Source organism: Chiloscyllium punctatum, chromosome 1 (assembly GCF_047496795.1).
Source record: "Chiloscyllium punctatum isolate Juve2018m chromosome 1, sChiPun1.3, whole genome shotgun sequence".
Taxonomy (NCBI): Eukaryota; Metazoa; Chordata; class Chondrichthyes; order Orectolobiformes; family Hemiscylliidae; genus Chiloscyllium; species Chiloscyllium punctatum.
This window is the reverse complement of record NC_092739.1, coordinates 122,734,013-122,757,496: the sequence shown is the minus strand read 5'-3', so window position 1 is coordinate 122,757,496 and position 23,484 is coordinate 122,734,013. Positions and strand designations below refer to the sequence as shown.

The following is a 23,484-nucleotide window of genomic DNA, read 5'->3' as shown; positions in this document are numbered from 1 at the left end:
AGTGAAAACTGTTTAATAATGGTATAATTTAAGATTCTATTTGAGGAGGAATTTGGATTAGAAACAACTGTATCAAGATTAAATAAAGGCAATTACAAAGGAGTAGGACATAGGTAGCTGGAATGGACTGGAAAAGCTGTTTAGTTATAAAAATAGTTGAGGAACAAATGTACAAGGCTTTGGTGAAACTAGACCTGAAATACTTTTCTTAGTTTTAAAATTAAGGAAGAATGCACTTTATTAGGAGGCGGTGGTCCTCTTTTGCCTGCCTGAGTGCTGCTCCAACAACAGTCAAGAAGCTTGACGCAACATATAGCAATGTACTCCTCCCCGCCGTCTTCCCAGCGTAAAGTCCACAAGTATCCAATCCCTCCACCACTATTGGAAGGAGGAGCGCAGTAGATATATGGAAACACCACCTGCAGTTTCCCCTCTAAGCCACTCACATCCCTGTCTTGGAAGTATATTGACGTTCCTTTACTGTTGTTGAGTCACAATCCCAAACGTGTGACTGACCATAAGATCCAAAGCTCATTCTAGCCAAGGCAAAGTCGAGGTGTTGGAGAGAGAATACATGGCTGACTTTTCAAAGCACTAATTGTCTACAAGTGGCAGGGTCACAGATCAGCTATCTCAGAAAACACTGAACCAGAATGGAAGCAAATTCATCCTTGATCTGCAGAGACTACCTAAAAGATAGGAGTTTACCTGGCTCGTAGGTCTAGAACAAAGGGATACAATCTCAAGATCAGTGTTTTATCATTTTGGACGAGAAGCATTCTGTACCTTAGAGAGAGAGTCGTGGATGCTTCATTATTGAATATATTCATGGCGGTGATAGACTAATATTTGGGGAACAGGAAAATGGAGTTGAATTGAAGATCAGCCACAATCATAATGAATGATAGTGCAAGCTTAAGAGGGTCTTATGGTGTACTTCGACTTCTATTTCTTATGTTCATTAGGAACAAACCTAGTTTATTTACAACAGAATCTACACTTCCAATAAAATTGTCAGTTTCCCCATCACCAGGGAAAATAGCTAAAAAAAACTTCATGAATCAGTTAGTGAATCTAATTTCCTCAGAATTTATGTCTTCCCTCTTTCTGGATTGAACACAAAGTAGACAAAAATAATACCAGTGACCTTGTTTGCAACAGTTGTTTTCGCATAGTACAAAATGAATTGGAATATTAACAATCTTTCAAATCTTAAATTAGCAATAAAAAGTTACATAAATAAAACCAAGAATGTCTTTCTACTCTAATTACAACAGACCTTAAAAAAGTGATATTGGCAGAAGATTAAAAACATGTAGGATCAACAGAAATTAAGAGTAGGTGTCAACAACAGGTGTACTTTGCAATTTTTCGACCAACACAGACATTAAGAACAGGCAGTCTTGCATGTTGCTTCAATAAAGTTTTGTTCTAAAATTCAGATATCTTCTACAGTAAACTGGATTACAGTAATATCTACTGTACCCATGCCAAGAGCACAATGGCAGAGCTTATACCAGCATAAAGGCTGTTCTTTAAAGTAAACACACAAGAAATACTGCAGTAGCAAGAAAACTAATCAACAGATCTCCAAATGCAGCACCAGGCAAGCCAACACAACCCACAAGAAGTAACCTCAAACCACTGGTGAACTCACCCTTGACCAGAAGTTATATTTCTGGAGTTTGTATTCCAAAACAAATTTTAATTTGAATTGTGATCCCCATGATAGTGGATAATCCCACTGCACTCTGATTCTTCTAGGAGATCCAAAAACAGGTTCAGCTGTTATATTTACAGGTGGATCCGGCTGAACTAAAAAGAAAAATAAGTAGAAAAGAATGTGTTTAGCGTCGTAGAGTTATAGAGGTTTACAGCACAGAAGAGGGCTTTTTGACCCATTGGGTCTGCAGCAGTCAAAAATAATCCCTCCCCATTCTAATCCCATTTCCATCACTTGACCCATGGCCTCAAATGCCTTGGCATTCACAAGTGTACACCTAAATACTTAAATGTTAGGAGGGTTCCTGCCTCTATCATCCTTATAGGCAGTGAGTTCCAGATTGACACCACTCTCCAGGTCAAAATGTTTGTTTCCCCCTCACATTTCCTCTAAATCTCCTGTCCCTTATTTTCAATCCAATCCCCCCCCCCACTAAAAGGAGATGCTTGTTTCTCTGTACCCTGTCTATGCCCCTTTAATACTCTACTTTTCCATCATGTACCCCCACCCCCCCATCTCAACCTCCTCTGCTCCAAGGAAAACAACCCTAGTCTGGTAGTCTCTCTTCATTATTAAAATCTCCAGAGCAGGCAACATCCTGGTAAATCTCTGTCTGATAAATCAGAAATTAAAAAACATTTTGTTGAGGGTTTTCATCTTGTGCTCATCAGAATAGTTCAGAAGAATACCAATAAAGGGAAAAAACACCATTATAGCATACGAGAGGAACATGCTGGTTTTTGGTAAGTGGACTCTGATAGAGGCATTGCCAGAGGGAATGCATAGCTAATGATGACAGACTGTTATTGGCCAAGCTTTAGTTAAATTTTAAAATAAACAGACAATTGATTCTGATGGATTCGGGCATTGCCCTGAGAAAACCAACAAATAGCATCACCTATTTTGTTCAGAACATTTTCTTTCTGTCTGCAAAGAGTAATTCTTCATAGAAGAATGGTACACTTAACAGTGTGGAAGCATGCCATTCAGCCTATCGAGTCCATACCAACCCTTTGAAGAGTATCTCAGCCAGACCCAACCCCTCTACCCGATCCCTGCAATTCCATTTCCCATGGCTAATCCACCTAACCTGCACATCATTGGCAATTTGGCATAGCCAGTCCACCTAAAGTCTTTGGACTGTGGGAGGATACCACAGCACCCAGAGGAAATTGACGCAGAACAAGGAGAATGTGTAAACTCCATACAGACAATCACCCAAGGATGGAATTGAACCTTGGTCCCTGGGGCTGTGAGGCAGCAGAGCTAACCACTGAGCCACCATGCCACTCCTCAAACTCTGGTAGGTAGAACATTTATCCCAGAGATCAGTAGATTGAATCAAATAGCATACTCCTTTGGTAATTACACAAGCAAGGTCTGGGGATTTTCTTACGAAGAGAGGTTTAATGGTTAGGGCCTATACTCATTGGAATTTAGGAGAATTAGAGGAGACATTATTGAAACACAAGATTCTTAAGAGACTCGACAGGGTAGATATGGAGAAGTTGTTTCTCTTTGTGGAAGAATCTAGGACCAGAAGGAAATTCTCAGGATAAGAATGACGCATTTAATTCAGACTGGCTGGAATTTCTTTTAGGGAATAGCAAATCTTTACTGTTGACAGCAGTTAAGACTGGATTGCTAAAGAATATACAAAGCTGCAAAAGGCAGATTTTTGATCAGTAAAGGAAGTAAGGAGTAAGGGGAGAAGGTAGGAAAATGGTGCTGAGGTTGGTCAGATCAGATCAGACCTTACTGGGTGTCGGAGCAGACTCAATGGGTTGAATGGCTTCCTTAAGCTCCAAGTCTTCTGGTCTTTAACCTGCAGTTTCCAGCGACCATTATAGTCCTATGTCTGCCCAGTTGAGCTATTGAAAATCTCACCCAGTGGATTTGTCTTATTACAGGTTGATTGTGCTTCAAACTACAAATGTTCCAAAAGTACCAAATTTTGTTGCAATAATTTTATTTAAAGCTGTATCATTATTTTTGGCTTAACCAAGCTACTGAAATAAAAGCAAAGCTCCCGTTTTATAATAATGACATGGTGTTACAATCAAGTTCATTTAGTAAATGTTTGGATAATACTTTTTTTTCCCAAAAAGATTTCCATAACCATTTTACGTTTCATTCAAACAGATCACAAAATAAAGAGTGATGCTTACCAATATCAAATAGCATAACATCCAACAATGTTGTCCTGTGGCCAATAGGGTTGACTGCAGTTATATTTATAACATATGGCAAGGATGCAAACATTTGAGGATTATCTATTTGGCAAATATTGTTAAGAGAATCTCTAGGACAGTTAAAAATGTTGCTGCTTGGAGTCCTGAAACAAAAAAAATTATTTATATCTTTTAGTGGCAGCTTCAGGATTAAAATCTATAACATATGCATCTCAGGAGGATAGTAAATAATGCTCGACATTTACAATTTGGCTGTACAAAATTCATACAAGGTCACTTGTAATTAAATGATAACAAAACAATAAGCAATATTTGAATCAACTTCAAAATTGGGCTCCTAAGACTGAAAGCCAATGTTAGCAAGCAATTGAAGCCATAACACTGAATGTTTGAGAAGAAGTTAGATTATAATTCTTTGGGTAAAGAGGTCAAAGGAAATGGTGAAGAAGTGGGAACAGGGTACTTTGTGGAATGATCAACTCTGATTACACTAAATGATGGAAGGACCAAATGGTATACTCCTGCCCCAATTTCTATGCTTCTCTGCTTTTATTAAGATCTAGAACTACAATATCATCAAGAATCAACTCATTTACAGCTCTACGTTTTTAACTAGTTGGTGTTCAAACCCTACCAATTTTTTTATTAACCGGTGAGCAGTGCACTTCTCTCGGTCAATGTGTGAATGCTTCCCGCCTGCCAGCCATATTGGAAGCTTGAGGGCATTTAGCATCTGAAAAATAGGTGCCACATAGACAAGTGTTCAGGCCACAACATTCACTAAGCTCTTGATTTCACCAAGCCTGTTACCTTACCAAAGTTGAACAAATCTGACACAGAATCCATCTCTCAACGGACAACAATACTTGTCTGTCTTGCTCTAGCTGTTTCATAGTTTCCTCCAGGATGTGTTTTTTTCACATTTGCTGACCCATAGTTCTGAAGATTAACAATGGTACCTTGTCAAAACAAACTGTTGCAATGACTGCCCTTCACAATTGCTCTTCCCATTTCCAGTGAATTCCCAAAATAAATACCAAGATGTGGTATATTTTACTGGCCTCATGAATGTTTAAAAATACCCATGCTGAAATATAGGAATAGAGGCAAGGATAGAGGAGTTTCAGTTATGTGGAGTGATTTTAGAAGTTGGAATTGTTGTTCTTAGAGTGGAAAAGTAACCAGGGATTGCAGATTTAAACTAGTTTGCAAAAGAAAAGATATTGGGGAGTTGGGGGGAGCAGGGAGAAAGATGATGTGTGGGAAAGAGGGAAACTTTCTAATGCATTGAATCATTAATATCTGACATGCATGCCTGAATATGCATAGTCAATACTAATTTTCAAAAAGGAACTGAATTATGCACAATAGACGTAGGTGCGTAAGTTGACATTTGAAGGTTTGAAAAATAAGGAAATGACTTGTAAACCAAATGTAAAAGCGAAACTTAGGCGTGGGTAGTTGCTATTTTGAGATGTCATCAACATCCATGCAAAGAATGGCAGGTCTCAAACCTGATCAATTTTCACAGCACATTCTGTGTTAGCTGCTTGATCACTTGTACCGAGTTGTGATTACTAGGATGTAAAACATGCATTTGTGGGTGAACACTGAAGCTGACTACTAATGGGAATATATGCTGGGAATGTGAAAACATTTTGGTGGGTGCTGGAAAATTGGAGTGTTGTTATACGTTGCGATTTACAATAGTCAAGGGCCTTAGCTAAAGACTGGGTGAATAAGATTAACTTAGTAGGTCTTTCAGAGAGCTAGTTTAAGTATAAATGGTCCAACTGACCTCACTACGATTATGGAATTTCTTTTGCTTGCTCTTTCCATGAAAGATTCAAACATCTTCAATATTGGCACATGCTTTTCTGAAGACTTCACACTTTTACTGGCAAAGTTTCCTGTTGTTTCCTCAATGAAATGATAGTGGTATTCTTATTTTTGATATCTCTTTTCCATGCCATCTGCTTGCACAGTGTCTAATCTCTCAGATAGTGTGGCGTGTTCTCTACAGTTTAAATCTGGGTTCGTAGTTTAGCATTCCCAATAGTAAAATCATAAAGCACCAAAGGAAAGAAAAAAAAATCTTCAGTATATCCATGAAACTATAATCCCTAATCTCTAGAACCATTCAAATTATCTCATTTTAGTAAATCAGTACATTCACTTTCTTATATTCACTCTGTTCTATGACCTGTTTATTAATTTACTTAGAGTCATAGATGTACAGCACAGAAACAGACCTTTCCAACCTGTCCTTGCCGACCAGATACCCCAACCCAGTCTAGTCCCACTAACCAGCACCCGGCCCATATCCCTCCAAACCCTTCCTATTCATATACCCATCCAAATGCCTCTTAAATGTTGCAATTGTACTAGCCTCCACCACTTCCTCTGGGAGCTCATTCCAAACACATACCAGCCTCTGCATGAAAAAGTTTCCCCTTTTATATCTTTCCCCTCTCACCCTAAATCTATGCCCTCTAGTTCTGGACTCCCCCACCCCAAGGAAGAGACTTTATTTATCCTATCCATGCTCCTCATAATTTTGTAAATCTCTATAAGGTCACCCCAACACTCCAGGGAAAACAGCCCCAGCCTGTTCAGCCTCTCCTTATAGCTCAAATCCTCCAACGCTGGCAACATCCTTGTATATCTTTTCTGAACCCTTTCAAGTTTCACAACACCTTTCCGATAGAAAGGAGACCAGAATTGCATGCAATTCTAACCAATGTCCTGTACAGCCGCAACATGACCTCCCAACTCCTGTACTCAATACTCTGACAAATAAAGGAAAGCATACAAAATGCCTTCTTCACTATCGTATCTACCTGCGACTCCGCTTTCAAGGAGCTGTGAACCTGCACTCCAAGGTCTCTTTGTTCAGCAAGACTCCCTAGAACCTTACCATTAAGTGTATAAGTCCTGCTAAGATTTACTTTCCCAAAATGCAGCAACTCACATTTATCTGAATTAAACTCCATCTGCCAATTCTCAGCCCATTGGCTCATCTGATCAAGATCCTGTTGGAATCTGAGGTAACCTTCTTCGCTGACCACTACACCTCCAATTTTGGTGTCATCTGCAAACTTACTATTTATACCTCTTATGCTCACATCCAAACCATTTATATAAATGACGAAAAGTCATTATATACTTGAGGAAAGTGTTTTTCCCTCCCCTATATCTTTATCTTTTTATTCTTGACCACATGCTTTCCCAGCAGACCATGATTATATAGTATTCTGCATTAAGCTGCCACGGTCAACATTAGGCCACATAGTTCAACAGGATTTTCAAATTATACATTCACTTTCTGCTGAGTGTCTAAAAAGGTAAAATATCAGTTTTATGTCTGGCATTAAAGCGTCAACGTATTTTCTTCAGTCAAATTCCATATAAAAAGAAGCCATTAAATTTAATTCAAACTGATGCCTTTGAAGTGGTCGTCAGATTAACTACAGAGGAAATAAACTAATTTCTTAAACTTCATTATGATTATTAGATCCTGGAAGATAATCCTTATGACAATTAAAATACTATTGCTTAAATAAACTGCAGTGACTATGAGGAAAGCACCCAGTTCCAATGCGAACAAAGAAGAAATATTAGCGAGGTGTTAAATTCAACATGGGATACAACCCTCACTCACTGTCCAAGAAGCCAACGAAGTAGCCATTACCTCAGGTTAAATCTTAATACCTCTAAAAACACCGAAAAGGACTCTAAGCAGATGGAATATATTGTGGAAAAATGTGAGGTTATGCACTTTGGTAGAAAGAATAAAGGAGCTAAATACCATTTAAAATGGAAAAAATCTGCAGAAAGCTACAAAACAGAGGGATTAAGGAATTTCTTTTTAATTTATTCATTTGTGAGCATCGCTGACAAGCGTTGCTAACTGGCTAGCACATATTGCCCATCCCTAGTTGTCCTTGAGAAGGTGGTGGGGTGCTTCTTGAAATGCTGCAGTCCACCTGCTGTGAGTTGTCCCATAATGCCATTAGGAGGGAATTCCAGGAGTCCAGCAAGTGAAGGAATGGTGATATATTTCCAAGTCAGGATGGCGAGTGGCTTGGAGGTGGGCTTGAAGGTGATGCCATTCCCCTTTATCTGTTGCCCTTGTCCTTCTAAATAGAAGTGCTCAAGGATTTAAAAGGTGCAGTCAGAGGATCTTGCATGAATTTTGCAGTGCATCTTGTAGATGGTATACACTGCTGCTAATCAGCGTCGATGGAGGGATCGGATACAGTGACAATCAACTGGGCTGCTTTGTACTGGATGGTGTCAAACTTGAGTGTAGTTAGAGTTGCACTCATCCAGGCAAGTGGGGAGTATTCCATCACACTCCTGACTTGTGACTTGTAGATGGTGGACAGGCTTTGTGGAGTCAGGGGGTGTGTTACTCACCAGAGTATTCCTAGTCCCTAACCTGCTTCTGTAGCCACTATGTTTATGTGGTGAGTCCAGTTGAGTTTCTGGTCAATGATGACACCCAGAATGGTGATAGTGGATGATTCAGCTATGGTAAAAATCATTGAATGTCAATGGGCAGTGGTTAGATTGTCTCTTATTGGTGATGGTCCTAGCTGCCACGGTGTGGCACAAATGTTACTTGCCACTTGTCAGCGCAAACCTGTGCATTGTCCAGATCTTAGGTGAAAGTGAAGACTGCAGATGCTGGAGATTGAAGTCAAGAGAGTGGTGCTGGAAAAGCACAGCAGGTTAGGCAGCATCCAAGGAAGGAGAATCGACATTTCAGGCAAAAGCCCTTCATCAGGAATGAGGTTGTAAGCCAAATGGATGGTGCGATAAATGGGGTTTTGGGGGGGGCGGGAATGCAATAGTTAAACGGAGGTGGGAGTAATGGTGATAGGTCAGAGAGGAGGGTGGAGCGGATAGGTGGGAAAGAAGATGGACAGGTCATAAGGGTAGTGCTGAATTGGAAGATAGGAACTGGGATAGGGCAGTGGGTGGGTGGGGGCGCAAAATGAGAAAACTGGTGAAATCCACATTGATGCCACTTTCTGTAAAGACCATTCCCTCTGCGACTCCCTTGTCAGGTCGACGCACCCCCTCCACCAACCCAACCTCCCCTCCTAGCACCTTCCCCTGCCACCGCAGGAATTGCAAAACGTGTGCTCACACCTGCCCCCTCACCTCCGTCCAAGGCCCCAAAGGAGCCTTCCACATCCAGAGTTTTGCCTACAACATTTGTTGCTCCTGATGCGGTCTGCTCTACACTGGGGAGACAGGATGCCTACTTGTAGAGCACTTCAGAGAACATCTGTGGGACACCCCCATCACCTCATGGCCAAACACTTCAACTCCCCTTCCCACTGCCAAGCACATGCAGGTCCTGGGCCTCCTCCATCGCCACTCCCTAACCAGCTGGAGGAAGAACGCCTGATCATCTGCCTCGGGACCCTCCAACCCCATGGCATCAATGTGGATTTCATCAGTTTCTTCATTTCCCCTACCCCCATTTTATCCCAGTTCCAACCTTCCAACTCAGCATAGCCCTCATATCTGTCCATCTTCCTTCCCACCTATCTGCTCCACCTCCTCTCTGACCTATCACCATAATTCCCACCTCCATCTACCTCTCGCACTCTCAGCTACTAACCCCCCCCAGACCCACCCCCCCCCCCCCCCCTCCCCCTAGGCTCACAGCTTCATTCCTGATGAAGGGCTTTTCCTCAAAACGTCGATTCTCCTGCTCCTCACGTATTGTCCAGATCTTGTTGCATTTGAACATGGACTGCTTCAGTATCTAAGGAATCACGAATGGAGCTGAACATTGCACAATCAATCAATCATCGGCAAACATTCTCACTTCTGATATTATGACAGGGGGAAGGTCATTGATGAAGCAGCTGAAGATGATCTTGCTTAGGGCACTACCCTGAGGAACTCCTGCAGAGATGTCCTGCAGCTGAGATGACTGACCTCCAACAGCTACAACCATCTTTCCATATGTCAGATATGACTCGAACCACCAGAGTTTGCCCCTGGAAGCCTACTGATTCCAGTTTTGCCAAGGCTCCTTGATGCTACACTTGTTGAATGCAGTTTTGATGTCAAGAGCTGTCACTCTCACCCCACTTCTGGAATTCAGTTTTTTTGTCCATGTTTGAATCAAGGCTATAAAAAGGTCAGAGCTCAGTGGGTGGTACTGAATCCACATCCATAAATCACAAAAGGTTAGCATCCAATTTCAAAGGATAGCAATGGAGGGAAATGGAATGCTGGCCTTTATCTCAAAGAGAATTAAATATAAAAACAGGGATGCACAAGTCAGACCACAGCTGGAATACTGTTTTCTCCCTTTTTGAAGGGGAGGTATACTGGAATTAGAGATAGTCCAGAGAAGGTTCACTAGGCTGGTACAAAGTATGGAGGCACTGTCTTACAAGGAGAGGTTAAGTAGATTGGGCCTGCCATGTTGGAATTTAGATGAATGGAGTCCAGAACCAGGGGTAATAGTCATATAACATAGAAACAGATCCTTACGTCCAACCTGTCTACGCTGACCATGTTCCTAAACAAAGGTAATCCCATTTGCCTACTCCTAGCCCATACCCCTCCAAAGCTTTCCTATTCGTGTACTTACCCAAATGTTGTAACTGTACCTGCAACCACCACTTCCTCTTGCAGTTCATTCCACACATGAATCACTTTGTATAAAAAAAAGTTGCCCCTCATGTGCTTTTTAAAACTTTCTCTTCTCATCTTAAAATATACCTGCTAGTTTTGAACTCCCCCATCTTAGGGAAAAGACTTGTGCCACAGTCTAAAGACAGTGTAAACCATTTATGACTGAGAGGAGGAGAAATTCCTTCACACAGGCAATGGAATTCACTATTACAGAAAAGGTAGGGAGGCCAAAATATTTTATGATTTCAACGAGGAGTTGGATGACAGGATAGGAGGTAAATCAGGTACAGTTGGATCAACAGCCATAATCATAATGAATGGCAGAGCAGGCTCGAAGGACCGAATGGCTGGCTGAATGCTGCTTCTATTTTCTTGGTTTCTATGAATTTTCTCTAGCCTGGAGGAGCAACACCCACTTCTGCCCTTCCAAGACAGTAGATCATCTGTCTGAATGGCTCTGCAAGTTTAGGAACCTATCTGCTATCCTTAATTGGATAGGGAATCACAAAAGAAGGACTGTTAGGATACTGCCTCCCACAAGATCACACCAGTGGGCACATTGACAGCAAAGGCAGGATTGAGATCCAGGTTTTTGTTTTTGAAAGGGATCAGAAGATTCTTCCCTTTATGGGAATGAACTGAAACCAACATGGTCATTCGAAAAGATGAGAGACTTAAACAAATCAAGATCTTTTTCAATATATAATTTCAACTGTATCACATTGTAAACGTTTGCTATAAATTCTGTGTCTTATGATCTTATACACCACAACCACGTGAAGAAAGAGCAGCGCTCTGAAAGCTAGTGCTTCCAAATAAACCTGTTGGTACCATAACCTGGTGTTGTGAGATTTTTAACTATGTACACCCCAGTCCAACAATGACATCTCTAAATCATCCTTTTATGTTGCACATCTTAGCTTTGCTTATGTTAGACAATGCCTTTACTGCCTTCTCCCTCCTATTCGTTGAATCTTATTTAATAATTTCTGATACCTCTATCAATTTTGCCAATTAATGTATCTCCTTGCTTTCCTTTACATATCCCCATATCCCTTCCAATAATGGTTGTCCACCGGATGTCATCAGCTTTTACATGAAAACAAAGAAGTTCAACCTCGCTCCCCCAATCAATTTATTTTTCAGTTGCTGTCCTTTCACAATTCTTTGCTGCCTATAATCTTTTTTTTTGAGAGAAATAATCCTTACCACCTCTCCAGTTATCAGTACAATTCCTTTCAACTTTTCCTACTAGAATTTCTATTCTAATTCTGATTTCTTTGCATGATTTGAGCTTTAAATGCTAAATTCAGCAGTTCTAATCTTATACTTCAGGAACATCTTGTTCATCTCCACCTCTGTCCTCCCACATTCGTAATTAATGCTATTATTGCTCATATTGCTCTTTTCCTTCTGCAGTTACCATGCATTTAGAGTTCATCAAGGATTTGATACTGTGCCAACAATCAATTTGCAGGACAAAGGGATTTTGAAGGTCATGTTTTGTGACCTGAAATAAAAATGCAGGAACCAGGAGAATGCAAGAAGCACTCATTTTTAAAATCACTTTTGGGAGTCAGTGAAAAATTTTATTCAAGTTCTTGTTCCCTAAATTTATCTAAATTGATAATCTCTTGCCAATCCAGAGAGATTACGTGGCTGGTGGATGATTTTGTTGATGGGCTGCAGATATTTATACATCGATACAGTAGATAGAAGAGCTGGTGTTTTTCTGTTCTTCATTTGTAGGTTTATAAATCTCAGTATTTCTCAACTCAGTATATTTCTGTGACTCCCTTTCTGCTGACATAGCAACTACCTATGAAGCTGTCACTATAATATCTTACCCAAGTAGTCAGAATTCACCTTTAACAGATTAGGCACACTTGACCATGTTTAGGGTTCCAATTGTGAGGAAGAAAAAAGTAAAGCTAACCCTATCTTCATTCAACAGGGATGAATGATGAGGTTACCCTAGTTGACTGAGGAAATACTTTTAATATTTTTATAGAATCCAGTGGTTGTTAGCTACTGTTGGGAAATGTAGTACATTAAGATTACACTTATATAAACTGCATTGGGGGAATGTGATGGAGGCCTGAACAATGTGGGATATGGTGATAACTGTAGCAGATTTGCACAAGTGTAGTGAGGCTTCGTCTGATGTCAGAAGCGACTGGGTGCTACTTTTATACATCTGTCAAGCATTGAGATGAATTTCTCACTAAGCAGTGAGTTAGTGACTAAGGGGGATTTAATACTTGTTAAATGCCTTATTAACTCACTTCAATAATATTTAATTTCCTATCTCTCTAAATGAGAGAGATGCCAATTCTCCACAAGAGTCAAAAAGGATACCTGATTGGCTCTAAAGAGTCTCCATATTGCGCAGCACTAAACAGCATCTCAGAGCATGATGCATGGGCACCAGCCACACACATCCCTCTTTCACAAATATTGCCAACACCTTGAAAGATGTTTCAAAAGCACGGACCGAACCAGCAACTAGCAGTGAAAGGTTGCTGCAAGGACCTTTGAGCCAAGCTGTATCTTAGGGCAGCTAGCTTGCCATCTTAGTGCTTGCTCAGAACGCCTACCTACCTGCTCACATTACTTGTGACCCTATGGCATACCTGTTAACATATCAGCTAGAGTTAAAGATACACATGTTTTACATGCCTATGTTTTACATAGGCACACAGCAGATTGTCAGTAAGGATATGGATAGGTTCTTGATCAGTAAGGGGATCAAAAGGTTGAGAGGGCAGGAGAATAGACTTGAGAAGCATATCTGCCATGGTAGAGCTGACGTGATGGGCTAAATGGCTTAATTCTGCACCTTTATCTTATTTGTCTAGAGATATGTTCAATGGACTCCAGGGAGTGGGGAGTCAGTCAGTCAGTCCTGTAGAGCTATCACAAGAACTCGGGGGAATTGTGCATTGTTCGTAAGGAAGCTGCAAACACAGCAGTTAGGGATCTGTATAGTCATGTCTAGGGGCTCTGCATTAACATCAGAGGTCCGGGGCAAATACAGCCCTGTGGGTCCATGCAATGATTGTTGAGATGGTTTCAAGGGGGACATAGAAGGTCAGTGTAGAGGTGGGAACAAGCAAGTGATGGGTGAAGACTCAAGGTATGTGGGGGTTGTGGAACAGTATCATAGGGCATGGTACTCCATAGAAGGGAGGAAGGTGTTACTGTCAGTGACCATCACCATGGCCTACATAAGGAAAGCATAGATGAGAAAAGGTGGGCATCATTAAGGTGTAATGTTGGGATTCAGGGCAGGGAGGACAGTTTGAGGCAGAGTTCAATATACTGGATCCCCATGAGTGTGGAGCTGAACTATCAGGTTAGAAAGGTAAAAGGATACAGAGAGATTCAGGGGCCAACATCGTGACTGGGCAGAGCCAACGCTGATGGGGTCAATTGCAAACTGCGTTCCGGACCATCACTTGTCAATGGCTAGACACTGAATGGATAGAATCAGTTTGAGGTGCAAAAACATGGAATGCTCCTCAGAAAGATTGTCTGCTAAACACTAGATCATTGAAGGGGAAATATCCATCACTAATTACAAACTATTAACATCCTGGGGATTACCAATGATCAGAAAATGAGCTGGCCATATTAATTACCGCATCTACAAAAGCGGATCAGAGATAAGAGATCCTGCAATGGGTAACTCATCTAACTTCCTAGAGTCTGTTCACCCTCTACATGACAAGTCAGGCATGTGATGGAACACTCTCCACTTGCCAACACCACGAGAAGTTTGACACCACATCCACAAACTTCAATTCCCTCCACCGACAAAACTCAGCAGCAACAATGTGGACCATCTACAAGATGTAATGCAGATATTCATCAAAAGTTCATTAGACAATACCTTCAAAGTCATGATCACTACATCTTGAAGGACAAGAGTAGCAGAAATACAACCTACAAGTTCCCCTCCAGGTCACTCACCATCCTGACTTGGAAATATATCGCTGTTCCTTGGCTGTCTCTGGGTCAAAATCCTAGAACTCCCTCTGTAACAGTATTATCAGTCAATCTACAGCAAATGGATGTAGGCAACTCACCACCTCCTACTCAAGGGAAATTAGGGATGAACATTAAATGCTCACCCATGCAGCAACATCCACATCCACATCCACACCGTGGGTGGCACAGTGGTTAGCACTGCTGCCTCACAGCGCTAGAGACCAGAGTTCAATTCCCGCCTCAGGCGATTGACTGTGTGGAGTTTGCACATTCTCCCCGTGTCTGAGTGGGTTTCCTCCGGGTGCTCCGGTTTCCTCCCACAGTCCAAAGATGTGCAGGTCAGGGCGGTGTGGACTTGTTGGGCTGAAGGGCCTGTTTCCACACTGTAAGTAATCTAATCTAATCCCATGATGAAAATAACACGTGTTTGCCAACTGAAACTATGTTTCATTTGCAATCATTTTCTCACCCATTTGAATACATGCAGTGTGCAGATGCAATGCCACTCATATATCCATTAGGTAGAGCAGGCTGTCAGGCTGAAAGTGCTATTCTGCTACTTGGACCAACCTGGAGGTCCCTCCAGTATAGTCTAAGGTCTGTATGTCATGGTTGTTCAACAGCGTCTCGAGTGACAGTGGGGTTACATGTGCAAGGGGCGCAAGTTATGCTGGCTACAATGCCATGGCAATGGGGCTTTTTGGCTGCTAAGCCATTATGTTGCAAGTGAGGGCATGCTGGGTTGCCAACATTTATCCGGGTGCACAGTGGCCCTTTTGAAGATGGTGTCAGAACAAGGAATGCTGGTTGAAATAATTGCACACAAGCCAGTATTCAGTCACTAAGTCATGCTTTGCTTAGATGTGCCAGCTCAGGGCCAGTCGCTAGAAATGAGGAGACTCAAACTCCTGCCTACCTGTCATCCAGGGCTCTGATTGGCCCAGCTTAAGAATCCCAATCACAACTCTCAGTCAATAGATCCATCTGTCCCTTGTCCCAATCACTTCAGTGGTCTTTTGCAGTTCTTCGAGTGAGGATTTGAAGTCAGAAGTAGTCTTATTGTAGTCATACAGGGTCATTGAGAAATTATACCTGGAGTACTGTGTGCAGTTTTGGTCTCCCTAAGAAAGGATATACTTGCCACAAAGGGAGTGTAGAGGTTCACCAAGATGGTACCAGGGCTATCATACAAGGAGAGGTTTATTTAACTGGACTTGTATTCAAGTTTAGAAGGATGAGAGGAGATCTGATTGAAAGATATAAAATTCTAACAGGGCTGGACACACTACATGCTTTCCCCAATTCAGGAGTCTGGAACCAAGTGACACTGTCTCAGGGTACAGGCTGGGCCATTTCACACAGAGAGGAAGTAAAAACTCTTCACACAAAAAGATAGAAAACCCATAGGAATCCTCTACTAAAGGAGGTTGTGGATGCCAAGTCACTGAATATGTTCAAGGAGACATTTTAGATTTTAAAGGCATCAATGGGTAAAGGTGACAGCAAGAATATAGCATTGAGACAGAGGATCAGCCTTAATCATACTGAATAGCGGAACAGGTACGAATGGCTGAATGGCCTATTCCTGCTTATAGTTTCTATGAGTGGCAAGATGGGAATTGAATTGGATGAGAGGAACGCCATAGAGGTAGTGTACGTAGTTAATGAAGCACATTTGGTAAGATAGTGAGAAATCCCTCCAAACAAAAATGTCAAAATAATTGGCATTTAGCCCAAACAAATTAAACCCATAGTCTGAAAATATGCACACTGGTCTCTGCCTCATCTTTGAAAATGGCAACAATTTTAAATGTTTGAGCATAGCAAACAATGGGTTAATAGGTTAGACAGAGGGGTTTAATCTGAGACCTGGGTTCAAATTCATCAGAGGACAGCCTCACTCCTCAAAAAGACTAGGGCATTGTAAAAGAAGTTTTGTAACAAATAGTCAATTAACAATAGAAAAGGACTTGTCTAATAATTCACATTAACCAACAAAAATAATGTCATAATGTACTCTGCAGTTGCTGGGGAAGAAAATCAAATTGTTTAACAATTAAAGCTAATTGACTCTGAACCAAGTTAGATATTTGTCCTGGCAGTAGAATATCTGAACAGCACTTCCCCAGGAGGAAAGGACGTTCATTTATCTAATTATAACAGCCCTCAACTTCATAAAACAAAATTTACAGAAAAGAAAGTCTATAAAATAAAAATAGTATTCGACATTTCAAATAAGAAGAATGACTAAATCCTGGAATACACTGGAAATGAGTCAGACAGTAGCAATTCTAATAAAAAATTCTGCAAGATTAATGGAACACTTTCCAACAACCCTAATTACTGATCTAATGACTCACGTTCCTGCATTTACTTCACAAAATATATATAAACACACTGTAGAATGGTTTAAATTCTAAATAAACCAGAAACATGGAAGTAAACAACTCAATTGACTAGGGATCCACTAAACCTTTCCAACCTTATTTAAGACATCAATTGCATCTCTAAATTGAGTTGTACGTGCCAGCCTTGCTGCTATGTTGCAACAATTAGACTATACAGAAGTTCATCCTTTGCATATAGGGGGCAGAGATGTCAGCAGCACGTTAGAATTGTCAGTAGGCTAGTAATCCAGAGATTCAAGCTAATATATGGGGTTCTGGATTCAAATCATATATATCTTGACAGATGGTGAAATTTGAGTTTAATTTTTTTTAATAAAGCAATAAAGCTACAAGAAGGAAAAAGGAGGAAAATCTGCCACCTTCACCAGATGTGTGTTGTCAGATTCTAGATCCACAGCAATGTGCGTCATTCATAAATACACTGTAAAATAGGCTTACTAGCCACTCGACCGTATACTACTGTTATAAAATTCAATAACAGAAAGAAAACTGGACAAGGCCAAGATACCAGAAATGATCATAGCAAAATAGCCTTGTCAACACTGCAAAGTTCTCCTTACTAACATTTGGGGAAGCAATAGATAAATAGATGTTAAGATTTCAAAGACAACGAATCATATGGGGAGGGGTTTGATCAGGTTTATAGCATGGAGCTAGGAGGATCAGACATAACCATACTGAATGACAGAGCAGGCTCAAAGGATTGAGTAGCTTACTCCAGCTTCTAGTTTCTAGGTTTCTATGAACTGCTGTCCAAAATGGATTAACTGGAAAACCACTGCCACTAAATTATTATATATCTGCAGTGGGTCTCACAAAATGTAAATAAAGCAAACCACAAAACCTTACTAATGGGATACCAAGCAGATGTAAGAGACAAAGTGACCACAAAACCAATGGATCAGATATAGATACTGCAGTCCTGCTATATCCAGTCATCTCGGGCGGTGGACAATTCTCATTGGAGGAGAGAACTCTGAAATATCCCCAACCTCATATTAGGAGTATATCTTCAACCAGAAGTGCTGAATGGATGATCTTCAGCCACCCAGCATCCTAGTTGCCAATTTAATTCACTATACAAACTCAAAAAAATGACTTAAAACAGTGGATCCTGCAAAAGCTATGGGCTGACAACATTCCACCAATAATAATGACTTGTGCTCCAAAATTAGGAATATCCTTCTAGTCTCCTTGAATAGAGCAAAAGCACCAACATCTACCCAATAATGTGGAAAATTGCCGAGGTATGTCCTGTCCACAAGTAGTATAAAACCAACCCAGTCAAATAATGCCCCATCAACCTACATTAGATCAAAGTGATGGAAGGTGTTATTTACAGAACTGTCAAACAAATCTTATGCTGCTCACTGACATTAGTTTGGGTTGCTGGGCCCACTCAACCCCTATTCTCATCATGAGCTTGGAGCAAAGATGGTCAAAAGAGCTGGATTCCAGACCAAAAATGGGTGCTTGCCCCCTAATATCTCAGGTTGATTTTACTGAATATGACAACAAGGAGAACAGCAGAATTGGAGGTAATGGGAATTGGAGGACAATTCTCCTTTCAGTGCAGTGCACAAAAGATGATGGCTATGGGTTGTTGGAGGTGAAATATCTCAGTCCAAGGACATCAGTGCAAAAGTTCCCCGGGTAGTGTCAGACAGCAAACAACTGTAAATCAGCATTTCAATGACCTACCCAGCATCATAAGGTCAAAATAGGTATGTTTATGATTATACAATGTTCAGCATCATTTGAGATTCCTCAGATACTGAAATAGTCCATGTCTAGATACAGCAAGAACTGAACAATATCCAGTTGGGCTTGGACTGAAAAGTATCAAGTAATATTTGTGCCGCACAAATACCAGACAATGATCATCTCCAACAAGATAGAATCTAATCATTCAATGGCCTAGCCACGACTGAATCCACACTAACACTATTGACCAGGGTTACCATTGACCAGAAACTGAATGGGACAAGTCATAAAAATAGTGGTCAACAGGCAGATCAGAAGCTGGGAATTCTGTGGTGAGTAACTCACCTCCTAACTCAAAGCTCTCCACCAACTTCAATGCACAAATCAGGAGTGTGCTGGAATACTCTCCACTTCCTCCAACAGAAGCAGCTCAACACCACCAAGGTGTAATTGACTAGCATTCCACCTATCAACTTCAAGATTCAACTCCTTCACCACTGATGGAAACATTCTACAAAAGAATGGAACATCTCACCAAGGTTCCATTGACAGTACCTTCTAAACATACAAGCTCTCCAACCTAAAGTGAAAGGAGCAGTCTACACAGAAGTGCACCACCACAGCAAGCTCCCTTCCAAGACACTCACCACCATTTGGAACATTCCTTCTTTACCAAAGCTAAAATCCCAGAACTCCCTCTCTTACAGGACAGTGGGCTCACCTACACAAATGGACTATAGTAGCTGAAACATAAGCTCGCTACCTCTTTCAAGGGAAGTAGCGATGGGCATAGGCCATCAACTGTTGACACAGGCAGACATTTACTTTTAGTTCATTCATAGGATAAGTGGCTGTGAAGATGCCACTTCACAGTATTATAGGAATAAACTCTATAAATAAGAGGAAAAACAAACTGGCAAAACTTGGGAAGTCATCCACAATACAACACTATTGTCAATGAAAACATTTTTTGCAATGATCTCCATATTAGAATGCATTTCAAATACACCTATTGGAAAATTATTTGTATTCCAGAAGTTGACAGAAAGTACAAATATCTTTGAGGATTTTTTTGTTTTCTACTTGCACTTCTCTTCAAACTGTTGATGATTTTCATGTGATTGGGCAGTGATCCAGAAATATTACCAAGCCATGATTTCAATTATCTCTTCTAAAGAAGATCTTTCACAATTACACTACACAGAAGTGATTTCCTACCTATAAGTTGCAATGTAACGGACAGGAATGGACCCCTCTTGACTATTCTCCCACATGCAAGAAATTCTATAAAAATTTGAAGCCACGCAGTGCACCAATGGCTTACTTGGAGGATCTGTTGATAGAACAAATAAAACAGTTCTGACTATTACAATATTCTGAGATTGTGGTTAAAAGAGACACGTTTTCTAAGAATTCAATATGTACTGGTTTTAACATTTAAAACAAAGTATTAGCCAGCCAAAATGACAGAAAACAAAAAAAATCTCCTGAATAGGAGCAAAATCCCACCATGTAAGAAATTTGTAATATCTGATAGAACAGAAGCTTAAAAGCAATTATTTAGATTTCCAAGATGCTTGATAAAGGTAGGTGACATAGCCTTTTGATGCCTAGCTGAGCAATCTGGCACACAGGGCAGTTTCAAAGACAATAATCTGGCCAATTAGGACTGAGAAATGTACAAATATTTTCAAGGAGTTATGAATCTTGGGGTAACATATCCCAATACATCACAGCATGAATAAGCTCCTTTGGTTGCAGCTTTGAGAGACGTATGAATAATTTCGACCACCGAAGGTCCCTGGTATGTTTCTTTACAGGGAGAACGTGCAAATTCCACACTATGATTTGAGTTGCAGGAGATAAATGGAACAAGATGACAGCTAAAGTGTTTTGGTCTTAATTTAGCATTGAAGTAATACTACAGCAGATTGCTAAGCGCATGTATTCTGCAACATATGGTTTAGAACTGAGAACGGAGGCAGTGTGAAATAATTATTCTAGGTGTATTCTGATGAGCTCAATTTCATCTGAAAGATTTCCTGCAGACCAATAAATGTCAACAGCAAATTTTTCCAGAATACTTTTAATTATTTTAGTTATTTATGGGTACTGCTGTCCCATTTGTGTGTAGATATACATTCCTACAAATGCAGTACATTAAAAAACTCAATTAATTATATGCCTATATAGCTAGACTAAACCTTTTAAGTTTTAGCTCTGTCAGATACAGAGGAACCTCGATTATCTGAATACCAATTATCCAAAAATTGGATTATCCAAAAGAGATCTCGACGTCCTGATGGAAACATTACATCAATGATGTGTTTCCAACAGTGATCGCGTCTTTTGTTTACAGTGATTAAACAGGCACTATCTCCAAATGACTGACTGCACATCCTCTCTCTCCCCGGAGTTCTACAGAGGGGTATACCCTAAACCCCCCCTTCACCACATAATCTCTCCAACATTATCCTGTACAGGGCAAAGGTGGAATCTGTCAAAAAGTTGTGTGCACGCACGCGTGTGAGCATGCATGTGCTTGCTCTATTTGGAGACTTATCCCCACAAAGGCAACTGCAGCAGTTTTGTTGTTGGTATCCAATCCAGCTGCCCAGGAGACAGGGTGGGTGTGCATAAGGTTGGTGGGAAGGGGGGGGGGAGGCGGGGTGCAGGTGGTGTTGGATGGGATTGGGGGCAGAGGGGGCGATGTCACACGAGGCTGGGGCAGGGGCTCGTGTACTGTGTGCTGCTGCAGTCTCCTGAATGGGGATCAGACTCTAAAAACTCCAAGCCCCAGAAGAAAGGCATTTAATTGATTAACCGAATAATCGATTATCCGAATGAAATAGTGCCCATCCATCATGATCAGATAATCGAGGTTCCCCTGTATTAAACAGAAAATCAATTTTGAAAAGTTAACTCAATACACAAAACATTGTAATCAACAGCTTAATGCTGCTTAAATAATTCTAACTATTATTCCCAAGAGAAACTTCAAAAGGTTATTACCTGCAGTTAAGAATTGCCCATCCCATTGATATTTTATGAATTGAACTGTCACATCCACTGCAGTATTGTCTTATAAGTATTAGAAGCAATATCAGGTATTGAATAATTTTTTAAATTTGACTTACATCCAAGTTTTAGTTGGGTCAAGTACAACAATCTTGTAGTCTCATCATGGCAACTGTAATTTCCTTCCATTGACAAGTCTGCCATCAATAAAACAAGACTTCCATTTTGTTCTTTCAAATTATTACTTAAGGTCACAAAGGTCCCATTAACCTTCCATTGAATAATCCTGTTGATAAAGCCACACACTGTAAGAAAAATTTCATGCATGCATAAAACCTCAATAAAAACAAGGTCCTGAAAATTCACAATTTTGTTTCATTTCTACACATTTCTTGTCTTTATGCTGAACATACTCTCCCCTTTCAGAAGCTTCCAAAACAATTACATAATTCTAACTGTATTAAAATAGTAAACCTTCTTTGTGAGGCACTTACTTCTCCAAGGAAGCTGCTTTAGTTATAATAAAGTTAGTTATGTTTCTATGCCAACATCTTGAAAAGGCTTGTAGCTGTTCTGAATTCTGTAGATTCTTTAATCCATGTACATATTTTCACTTGCTCTATTGTCTCTTCATCTCTATAGGTAAAGGATGAAAGGCCTATCTGATTAGATATAACAACTATCTGAATTTCTAGTGCAAGCTAATATGAGGAATATAATCAAAACAAGCAGAAAAGAAATGTAATTAGTTGCAATCCAGTGGAACTCAGTAAGACACCAAGTACCCAGAAATACAGACAACTGGGTAGATTTCTAAAAGAGACAGACAGTCATTCAAATAAATACAGCCTGAATGCAAAAGACTAACTTCCACATTTTTTAAACAATGAATGCACTTCACCTTTATAGTCCACAAAAAAAAATACATATGTATGCACACAAAGACAGATTTCAAATTTAGCCTGACCAGATGCTACAATGAACTACAGTGGCAAAACATGATTCCATGGAATCTCCAAATGCAAATACAGTTGCAAATACAATTGGTTAATATGTGTGGTCGCTGCTTATACAGCAGTGGTGGACACAGGACATATTCAACAGCAGGCTGATCCAAGGCAAAGAAAAATGAAATTAACTTCTCCGGTATTAATCCTGCTTGCAACCATCTTCACATAGTTCCATTTCTACCTACATGAATGGCAAATACATACCGCCTCTTCCAACAGTCTCACTACAATTGCTCGAGACCTGTTCAAGGAGTTACCATTGATCCCTTCCTGTTTTGCACCTGCCTGCTCTGTATTAGCCATTTCAAGCCACAGCAATTGCAGTGCCTCCCATTCAATAAGATTACGTAATGGACAGTGCAGACTCCTGTTCCATGGCAGCAGGCCTAATTCCCAGACGAATCCCTTCTGGTGATACTCTGGAAAATGTTAAGTGAGGGTTGGCATGTCAAGAGTGTACTACTAAAGAGGTTGTCTCAGTAACTGCAGCTAATTTTACAACGCCAAAGATATCCCTCTCTACTTCATACTGATAAGTGAACTATATGTCAGTGAAGACTAAATATGAGAGTGCGTATTTTAAATGCCAGCCCATATTCTCACTGGGACTATTCTTACAGACCTACCATGTTACACCATTATTTTCAGCCACTGTTTTATCAGCACTGTTTTTCTCTCTTAAAATTGCTGTAGTTCTCTGGCAATGTACCCCAACCCTCATTAATCTGCCACTGGCACTGAAAGGCCTCAATGTTGAGAGTGTGATGCTGAAA

General features: G+C 40.5%; 1 protein-coding gene across 1 annotated transcript in view; it reads right to left on the bottom strand.

Moving 5' to 3' along the window:
* The window catches only part of LOC140479474 (interleukin-11 receptor subunit alpha-like), an 86,124-nt gene that overhangs the window by 14,972 nt on the left and 47,668 nt on the right, over nt 1–23,484 (bottom strand). Inside the window, exons 4-7 of the mRNA XM_072573311.1 lie at nt 21,821–21,987; nt 19,902–20,016; nt 3,892–4,058; nt 1,658–1,815 (exon numbers count right to left, since the gene is read on the bottom strand). Of these exons, the coding sequence (XP_072429412.1) occupies nt 1,658–1,815; nt 3,892–4,058; nt 19,902–20,016; nt 21,821–21,987 (607 nt within the window). The remainder of the gene's footprint in view (nt 1–1,657; nt 1,816–3,891; nt 4,059–19,901; nt 20,017–21,820; nt 21,988–23,484) is intronic.